Raw genomic sequence first — 10,617 nt, forward strand, 5'->3', positions numbered from 1 at the left:
ATACTATAAACTTACTCTTTGTTCTTTATCTCCTATCAAACAAACAGACCTAAGTGTTGGTACCCATCTCTTGAATTCACTCATCCAGTTGTGTAATGTAGACTTAGGAACCAAAACCATATGAGGACCAGGAATGTTTCTATAGTGTTTCATGTAGCCAAGCAGAGAAATGGTTTGAAGAGTCTTCCCCAGACCCTAAAAATTCAGCACATACATAAAGCAAAGAAAGACACAAAAAGTATTTCATATTAATACCTCCATAAATACATACATATGCATATGGACATTGAAAAGAAATGTTGTGTTTAGTGGCTATAACATATGTCACGAAGCTAACAGACAGGAAAGCTGCCAAATGCTGTCACCTAATCCTCCAAGTCTATGATCATCACCACCGAAGGCCCAGAAAAGTGTGTCATTCCCAAGGAGCTTAGCAGACCTAGAACTAAAACACAGTTCTTCTGATTTCATACATCATCCCAACAACAAATTGCTTTACCATTGTAGAGATAAGGAACCTTTTTCCACCTTAATCATGTAACTAGTAAGTATTAAACAGGAGACTGTTTTATGAAACAAACCTGGAAAGCATTCACATTTATAGATTATACACAACCAATGGCCCACTTGTTTCTCTTTCAACAAAAGAGCAGAGAGAGAGAGTCAAACTATTGTAGTACTAAAGTAAAACAAAGCCAGGTACTACTGGTGGCTTACGTCTGTTATCCTAGATACTCAGAAGGCTAAGCTCTAAGGACTGCTGTGAAAAACTAGCCTGACAGACTAATCTAAAATATGCAAAATGTGTTATTTTAAAGCCTTTTCTCTGACTGAAGGACTAAGACTGATCAATAGGCATTGAACACTCCAGGTTTATAGTTCTAGCGATTTAGGAGGCTGAGATCTGAAGATAACAGTTTAAAGCCAAACCAGTCAGGAAAGTCTGAGAGACACTTATATCAATTAACCATGAGAAGTCAAAGTGTAGCTGTGGCTCTAGTGATAAGAGTGCTAGCCTTGAGTACAAAAGCTGAGACAGCGTCTGGCCTGAATTCAAGTCCCAGGGCCAGCATACATTAAAAAAAAGTGTTATACATGTATTATACACATAAAATGTTGAATTATACAACTATGTAAAGGTTTTTCTAAAACTTTAATCTCATAGATAATTCTTCACAAGTGAAGCTCATTTATGAAAATAAAGCAAGCTGTTCATAGTGGTTTGAAGGAAAATTAGTTATCAGCCCTAGACTATAATTTACAAAACTGTGAATCTTCTACAAACTTTATAAACAATATCTTTATGAAATATGGCCTTGAAAGAAACACTAATGAACACATACCATTTCATCTGCAAGGATACCATTGATGCCGTTCTCATACAAAGAAATAAGCCAATTCAATCCTCGGACCTGATAATCTCTTAGTTTACCCCATTTGACATCTAAGAACAAAAGAAAAACCATAATGCAGATTTTAGGTTTAACTAGAGGCCCATGTGTTTACTAACATTACTTTCACTTCAGGAAATTCTGTCATTAGAGGAAGTTTTCACAGGTAGATGATAAGGTCTGGAACAGAATAGCAGCAGATGGACAGGCAAGGAAGATAGCCAAGACAGCTTGTGCAGACAAATTGGAGAGACTCTGGTCTCCAACTAACTGGCAAAAAATTGGAACTGGCTGGGTGCTAGTGGGTCATGACTATAATTCTAGCTACTTAAAGCTGAGATCTGAGAATCAAGGTTCGAAGACAGCCCAGAGAAGGAAAGCCCATGAGAGTCTTATCTCTTATTAACCAACAAAAAGACAGAAGTGAGATATGGCTCAAGTGATGCAGCACCAGCCTTGGGCAAAAGAGCTAAGGGATAGCTGGGAAGGTGGCTCAATGGTAGAGTGCTTGCCTTGCATTGCATGCATGAGGCCCTGGATTCGATTCCTCAGCACCACATAAGCAGAAAGGTGGCACTATGGCTCAAGTGGTAGAGTGTTAGTCTTGAGCTGAAGAGCTGAAGGACAGCGCCCAGGCCCAGAGTTCAGGCCCCATGACCGACCAAAAAACAAACAAACAAAAAAAAAAGCTAAGGGATAGAGATAGACAGATAAAATTAAGTATTAAAAATTAGCATGAAAGCAGGTCCTAGCTACTCAGGAGGATAAGCTCAAAGGATGGCAGTTCAAAAAAGTCTATGAGACTCTCATCTCCAACTAGCTGCCAAAAAATGCTGGAAGTGGAACAGTGGCAAGTGGTAGAACTGTAGCCTCTGAGCAAAAAAACCTCAGGGGCAGAGCCCAGGCCTTGAGTTCCAGCCTGGGCCAGCACCAAAGGGCTGGGGAAGGGGAATGGAGGGGAGCATAAAAAATATATTAGGAAATGAGTAAGTCAAACGCTTCATTATTTTTTGTTTGTTGTTAATTAGTTTTCTTTTTTTTTTTTTTTTTTTTTTGGGGGGGGGGGGTCTGGTCGTGAGTCCTAAACTCTGGGCCTGGGCGCTGTCCCTCAGCTCTTCAGCTCAAGGCTAGCGCTCTACCACTTGAGCTACAGCGCCACTTCGGCTTTTTTTTTGCTTTTTGCTTATGTGGTGCTGAGGAATCAAACCCAGGGCCTCAAGCATGCAAGGCAAGCGCTCTACCACTGAGCCACCTTCCCAGCCCTTAATTAGTTTTCTTTACCTGTAACAAATACATGGCAAAACAATTCCAACTTTCACATGTGCCTTAGGACAATAATAAATTAAATGGCATTTTATACACCTCTGAAATATAATACCAGTCTTCTATAATATAGTACCATCTCCATTAAAAAAAAAAAAACAAAAAACACTTCTCACAGGGCACAACGGTACATACCTATAAACTCAGTACTTGGAAGACTGAGGCTCAACAATCTCAAGGCCAACCTGGGCTACCTTGTGAGATGCTATCTCAAGAAAAGGAAAATAAAAGAACCAGGAATGAAGGTTCATGCTTGTAATCCCATCTCCTGGAAAGGCAGAGATAGGAAGATCACCATTCAAGAGTAGCACAAGGAAAAAAGTTCGTGTAACTACCTCAAAAAAAAAAAAAACAAGTTCTGTCATATGGCACATGCCTACTGTCCCAGTAACTTGGGAGGCAGAGGTAGAAGGATCGCAGCCAAAGGCTAGCCTTATGAAAAACACAAAGTCCTACACAAATATAGTAAAAAGGGGATGGGTGGCTCAAGTGGTAGTCTTTGCCCACCCAGCCTCAATGCCATGAGTCTGAATTCAAATAGATAATTCCCAAATCTGAAGCTTATTCACAACCAATACAAATATCTGAGATTACTAAAGATGCCCTTTGTAAGTTACAGCGAAGGCAAATCCAAAATATGTTTCCAAGGAAAATATTTTTTAAAACAATCAATGAGATATATTTGACATACATGAGGGAGAATCTTCAAATCGAGTGCACACATTGGTTGCTTTGGAGCTTTCTGTTAGTAATTCTTCATCCTCCTCTTGCTCCGTCCTACGGTGTCGATAGCTATAACAATGAAAAGAAAATCAAATGTGAATTTTGCCTTTTCAGTTGAACTACCAGGTACTATTCTCAACCTACTAGCCAGACAGCTAACAGATAGCCAGTGACCCTTCCCAGGCCAAGAACAGGAGCATTCCTCAGAAGCTCCTCCTCAAGGGCCTTCCTGCTTGTCATATGAGTTTCTAATCGGAATGTGTCTCAGTATTACTTCCTGTACTCTTCTGCATCTAACTCAAAATGGAGAGCCAATCTCTACTCCACCCAAATTATTCTCATAAACTTTGACATTTATATAAACTCTCCCTAACAATATAGCTTTTAAACTAAGAGGTGCAAAACTGCTGTGGCATAAATTATCATGATACCCACCAGACTAGACTTCCAAGTACCACCTTCAATTATGTATGTGGTTTAGGAGACACAACATACACCCCAGCCAGAGCCATGTTCAACCCTGATGACACCATCTACTTTTAAGAGATGCGGAATAAAACACTTAACTTCTACATTGATAATTTCTCTAAGGAACGGCAAAGCCTCTGAATCCCATGTTCTATAATATACCTGTTAAAATGCATAAAGCACTTAATGACGTAAAAGATTAAGAATACCTATTTGAAATACTTGTAACACTTATGGAGACACTATGACATTCTAGCCAGGCCAAACTACAACACATTTTAAGCTTTACTGAGAATAATTAAGTTGGGTGATTTTATTACTCACTCGCCAACTGAGAGCAAGTTCTGTTTCTCATCCTTCTTTATTCGTGGGCGCCCTGGTTTCATCTTTAAAGGTGAGGTTGGAGTCTTCTGAGCAGCAGGCTGAATGAAATGTGCAAACAACTCTGTCTGCTTTAATAAATACTCAAATCTATTTGCTCGGTCGGTTTGCTGCAACAACAACAACAAAAAGTTAACACACATTTCATCAAAACTTCAGAAACCAGTTTAAACTTGGCTCTACATGATAAACTTAGATTTTTTAAAAAATCAAGCAATTAAAACCTGCAACATAAGTGGGACTCAAAAGCACATTGCCAAATGACAAGCACTAAATACAACTGACTGCTGTAGGAGTCTACTAACTGTATATGAAATGCTAACTTATGATGAAAACAGATTCGAATTGACATGAGCTAGAACCAGGAATGACAGCAAAGGGGCAGGAATAAACTCTAAGATAATGAAAACTGCATTATCTTGGTTGTACTAGTGTGTAAATGACTCCGTTTACAAGCCAAAACTCGTCAAATTGCAAACCTAAAACTTTACGTAAATTATCCTTTGAGATACCTGGTGAGGAAAATGTTACAGCATGAAGACATTGAGCAGGTATGGATGGGTAATGCTTGTAATTCTAGCTACTATGAAAATGTTACAACTTTAAAAGACATTGAGTTAGGCGTGTGTAACTCACACCCCCGGTAAACCTAGCTACTGATATTTGAGGGGTGTGGCTCAAAGTCTGCTTGGGCCAGAAAAGTCTGAGACTCTTATTTCTAATTAAGCACCAAAAAAAAAAAAGTGATAAAGTACTAGCCTTGAGCAAAAAAGCTAAGGAACTACACCCAGGGCCTGAATTCAAGCTCCAGGACCTGCATAGCACAAAGGAATAATGAAGCAGGGCGCCAGAGGTTTATGCCTATAAATCCTAGCTACTCAGGAGGAGATCTGAAGATCTAAAGATATAAGTTTGAAGCCAGACCAGACAAAATAGTTTGTGAGATTCTTATTTCCAATTAACCAGCACAAAGCCAGAATTGGAGATGTGCTTCAAGTGATAGAAATACTTGCTTTCCAACAGTGAAGCTGAGTTCAAATCCCAGTACCACTAAAAAGTACGAAGTACCGGCATAGACGCCTTGGGCATATATTAAGGGGAACTTCCCATCATTGAGTTAACAATAAGTATATGCATTCATTAGTTAGATGCATTCATTAGTTAATGGCCTGTAGATCCATCACTTGCAGTAGAAAATTAACTTAGATTTACTTTTAAACTGTAATCACTTTAATGTTCATTCTAAAAAACAGAGCTGCAAATGTTTTTCTTTTTCTTTTTTTTTTTTTTGGGTCCGGTTGTGGGGCCTGAACTCTGGGCCTGGGCGCTGTCCCTCAGCTCTTCAGCTCAAGGCTAGCGCGCTCTACCACTTGAGCCACAGCGCCACTTCCGGCTTCTTTCTTTTTGCTTATGTGGTGCTGAGGAATCGAACCCAGGGCCTCAGGCATGCAAGGCAAGCGCTCTACCACTGAGCCATCTTCCCAGCCCCAAATGTTTTTCCTTTAAATAAATCTGATTGTAAGAGGAAGCATTTGTATAACAGGTAGAAGAATTCCTGTTAACAATCATTTGTATCTTAAACTGTACTGGAATATGTTTATATACATCATCTTTGTATGTCCACTTATATGTGTACACAAAATATATATAACACAATTTTAAGATTTTGAAGCTATTTAAGAGAATCAAAAATATCTGTTGATTTTGAAGTGAAGGACAAGGTAAAAATCACATTCCATGCCAGATACTGAAGATTGGTATACTGTTCCTACTTTCTGCCACATGCCATGTAACAATGTTACTAATGAACACATTGTAACTTTCTTTCCCTCAAGGCTATTTCCTTTACCACAGGAGCCATAGCTCTACTTCTGGCTTTTTCTGGGTTAGCTGGAGATAAAAAGTCTCAGCCTATCCTGCCCAGGCCTGCAAACCTAAGTAGCTAGGAATATAGGAGTAAGCCACCAAGGCCTGGCACATTTTAACTTAAGAGTTCAATGTGATTGAGTTCACACCAAGTAATCAACAGAGCCTGATACATAGCAAGGATTCACTGTCAGCCATTACTGTTATCCTTAAAAATAAATTTAAATCCAAAGTGCTTTGTAGACAATGGCTGTCAAATCATAAAGTTCCCTAGAAGGAACAAGGTGTAAACCGGGTATGTAAAGGAGTAAAGATCTATTCGCAGGATGGGCAGGCTGCTGAGCTCACAAATCACCCAACTACCATGTAAGAGTGTGATTCCCCAGCACCTCAAGAAGTAAAAGGAAAGAATGCTGTGGACAAGGAGCACAACACTTACTCCTTAAAACCAGTAGAATGCAATGTCAGATGGGCACTGTCCCTGAGCTCCTTTTGCTGAAGACTAGCACTCTGTCACTTGAGCAACAGTGCCACTTCCGGCTTTTTGTTTATGTGGTACTGAGGAATTGAACCCAGGGCTTCATGCATGCTAGGCAAGCACTCTACCACTGAGCCACCTTCCCAGCCCTTTACCTCACTCTCGATGTTACAATCTTAACGATAAGCTAATTAGATAATTATCACATTATTTCTATTTACTTTATGCAAATAAGAGAAACTGTTAACACCCCATGTTATACATATTTTAGATAACTATGTTCTGTTAACACTAAACAAGATATTTTCTGCATTTAATTTTTTTAAAAGTTTTTAATAAGACTATTCAACTGTCTACAACATACCATTTTCTCTTCATAGGTAGGATCTGGTTCTTGGATTTCTTTCTGCTTTCCAGGTGAGGCGTCATCAAATACTTCCTGATAGGAAAGAAAAACCATGGAATGATTCAAGATTTCTGTCCAAAACACATTCTAGATAATGTTATTGCGGCCTCAACTGCCTTAGATATTTAAATGCCTAACCAGACAGGAAACCTGTTGCCTGAAAACTGCAAGAATAACAACACAGATGTAAACTGTAAAACTACTGCTGAGATTAAAACAAAATGTAATAATCAACATCACCCTAAAATGTCTTTCAGTGTAAGTCATATGGGCAAATCTGCACCTTTTCTAACAGTGCCTAAATCTACTGTGCTGGTATACAAATGCACACATAGAAGGCAGCATTAGTCACTGACTTTCATTATCCAGCCTGTTACATAAGCTCTATCATCTAAATCAAGTACTCTTAACAATCGCCTGTTTCCTAAATTAGTAATATATCCTATCCTTTCTTGTGTGTGTGTGTGTGTATGTGTGCGTGCGCGTGCGCTAGTCCTGGCTCTTGACTCAGGATCTGAGTGCTATCCTGGAGCTTTTGTGCTCAAAGCTGTTGCTCTATCATTGAGCTACAGCTCCAATTCTGTTTTTTTGGTGGTTAACTGGAGATAAGAGTCTCATAGACTTTCCTGTCTGGGCTGGCTTCAAACCAGGATCCTCACATCTTAGCCTCCTGAATAGATAGGTTCACAGGCATGAGCCACCACCATCTGACAATAAATGCTATCCTTGTAGATGATTCATTCCGACATTCAACTGCCACAAACAGCAAAAATCAACAACAGCAGGCAATACAAAACTTTAAAAGTTGACAAAATATAACTTTTTATCAATCCTGTACAATACTGTGATTATAACCAAACAGAAAGTGATTAAAACATTGAGGGGCAGAGTCTGCTGTGTTACTAATATGAGGGTTCAAATGACCTCATTCCATGTTGAACTTCATTGCTAAGACTTGTAAGCCCCTGTGACTGTTGCGCTCATCATAAACCCCTCATATCTACATGTGAAAGTGACAAAGCCAAACTATCTTGTCCAGTTTACGGAGTTCCTTCTGGAATACAACAGATATACCCTACCTAAGCAAAATGTCACTTGTTCTTCTGTGGTCTAGTGTACAATTATTGCCACTTAGTATGCCTATCTACCAATGTCATTAATAGTGAGAAATGAGAACGAATGAAAATAGGCTGAACACTCTCAAAAACAAAATAAGAAATGAGATTTCTCCCTTTACCTAGTACTGATGGAAGAAAAAAATTTAATGAAATACACTGAAAAGCATTACTTCGGCCTAAATGCGCTTTATCATGAAAAAATTCACAAATGCTCAATTTACTTCTGACTTTGAAAAAATTCACTTTTAAGTCCTACTTTCAAACAAGAAAAGGGCATTTTAAAATCTTTTTTTCCAATTGCAAAACAGATTAAGATCATCAGATATTATGCCTGTGTGCTCAAACCTAGCTTTTAGTAAATCTCAGTGATCCTCAATTAAGGAAATAAAAACAAACTGAGGGTAAATTGTTTTAAAAGAAACACAAATCCATCAAAAAAGGGGGAAAACAAGGGTGAGTGGTGAATGAATTGATAAAAGATAAAATATTGATATGCCTACACTACCTAGGCAAAAATACTGTCACTCTTCAATAAATGAGATTACCAGGTATCTATTTTTAAAGTATTAGCCAAGACAAAGATGTGGAGGGAAAGGCTCATTTTTTGGAGCCAAAGCTGAGTTCTATCACAGGTTCTACTTATCCTCATCTGGCAAATACCTATTTTGAATTTTAAAAACAGCAACTCAAAGCCACAGCATTCTGTGTGCGCTTTAAAGGACTGTCTTTTCTGACATTTAAAACAGGCCTCGGGTGTGAGGTCATTCAAAATCTGAACTGCAAACTCTCTGAAAAGCTCCAAAGAAATTTTGCATTTGCACACACTTGCTTTTAACCTCCCAGGTTTTCGCACCCCTTAAATCACAAAGCTGTAATCCCAAAGAGACTACCTAACCGAAAGAACTATTTAATACCTTTAAGGGAAAGAAAATGCAACCATGAATACATCTAAGTTCAAACAAATCTAGATCGCTGAAAACTGCCAACTGCCTCTGGGAATGCACTAGGGCCCCCCGGACCTCTCCTCACCACCAGAAGTTATTTCAAAGACGGGCAATGTTACTTCACCCAGGAGCCCCGAGAAGATTGCGCCAGGGCCTCGGTGGTAACCTGTCCTTACCATTTCCTTCCAGTGTCAATTCTGCACTACGGCAGTATTAACTTCTCATTCTGAGGATGCAAAGCCCATAGATCTTCGGACTGGGACGACAAAAAAAAAAAAAAAAAAAAAACCCTCAAAAAGGGTCGAATGCTGAGAATAAAAGGTGGAAGCAAGCACTTTGTGCCCAGACGGTGCTAGGCCTGGGAACACACCCGAGGCACCAGCCTGGCACCCCCGACGGCAGGCAGCAGCCCCGTCACCAAAGGGCTAAGCGGACAGCGGTGCCCATTTCTTTCAAAACAAAAGAAGATAAGCTCTCAGGTCCCCCGAAGACAAAAACTGCGTGGCACGGACAGCCCACTCACCACCCCCGGTTCTCCGACACATGCTCCCGCCCTCCACCCCCCAGACTAGCGGGGGATCCCAGACAGCTGCTGTCAGGGCCGCCGGCCTCCCGGGGGAGCAGGGCGCGGGCGGGGCCTCCTCTCCCCGGGCGGCGGCAGCTGCGCCCCGACGATCCCCGGCGCGCACGGGGCCGTCCAGCTCTCGCCATTGTTTGTACCCAGAAACGGAGAGTTATCGCCCCCCGCCAGGAGCGGGACGGGAGGAAGACCGGGAGGCGCGGGGTGCTCCGCGCAGAGGGGGCCGGCCTGGCCCGCCGGGGCCACCGACCCGGCCCCGAGGTGGGGGGGGCATCTCCCTCTCCTCCCTCTCCCATCCCGGCCCCAACTTTTGCTCTCCACCTAAAACCCCGCATCGGGGACGAGAGGGAACTGTGGGGAGTGGGCGCGGGACGGAAGAAGTAACCAAGGGCATCTGGTGGATAAAAAGCACTCCAACATGTGGCCAGATGTGTCTGGGGAAGAGATGGGGGGGGGGACAGAGAGAGGAACGCGAAGCGCCCGAAGCGCCCGGCGCCGGCTCGCGTGGTGGGTTAAGCTCGAGAGCCCAGGAAGGGAAGCATCTCCTGGGGGTCCAACGGGTCCCAAGCAGGACGAGGAACGGCTCTGCGTCCGAACCCCAGACGCGGGGGCGAGGGGAGCGGGGAGCGGGGCCGGGGGGGCGGCGCGGCCCCCGGGCGGCCTCTCCCGCGCCACCAGCCGCGCTCACCTCCATGTCGGCGTCCGCGGGGCCCGCGGCGGCGGCGGCCGCCTGGGCCGCGGCGCCCTCGGGGCCGCCTTTGTTGCCGCCGGTGGTCCCGCCGCTGGCGGCCGAGGCTGCGGGCTTGGCGGGCGCGCTCTCGGGAGGCGGGGGTGGCGGAGGCTCGGCCGCGGACGACATGATGTTCCTTCTGCGTCACCCGCTGCAGCCGGAGGCCGGGCCGGCGGCGATGGAGGCGGCCTAGGCCCGGGCGGCGACGT

The 10,617-nt window shown here is 42.8% G+C and overlaps 1 protein-coding gene across 1 annotated transcript in view; it reads right to left on the reverse strand.

Moving 5' to 3' along the window:
- Positions 1–10,617, reverse strand: part of Smarca5 (SWI/SNF related, matrix associated, actin dependent regulator of chromatin, subfamily a, member 5) — a 31,867-nt gene extending 21,250 nt beyond the window's left edge. The window contains exons 1-6 of the mRNA XM_042701606.1: positions 10,367–10,617; positions 6,995–7,069; positions 4,230–4,396; positions 3,406–3,506; positions 1,344–1,444; positions 16–195 (exon numbers count right to left, since the gene is read on the reverse strand). Coding sequence (XP_042557540.1) covers positions 16–195; positions 1,344–1,444; positions 3,406–3,506; positions 4,230–4,396; positions 6,995–7,069; positions 10,367–10,537 — 795 coding nt within the window. The 5' untranslated portion in view covers positions 10,538–10,617. The remainder of the gene's footprint in view (positions 1–15; positions 196–1,343; positions 1,445–3,405; positions 3,507–4,229; positions 4,397–6,994; positions 7,070–10,366) is intronic.

This window comes from Dipodomys spectabilis, unplaced genomic scaffold, assembly GCF_019054845.1.
Source record: "Dipodomys spectabilis isolate Male_0828 unplaced genomic scaffold, ASM1905484v1 ptg000297l, whole genome shotgun sequence".
NCBI lineage: Eukaryota > Metazoa > Chordata > Mammalia > Rodentia > Heteromyidae > Dipodomys > Dipodomys spectabilis.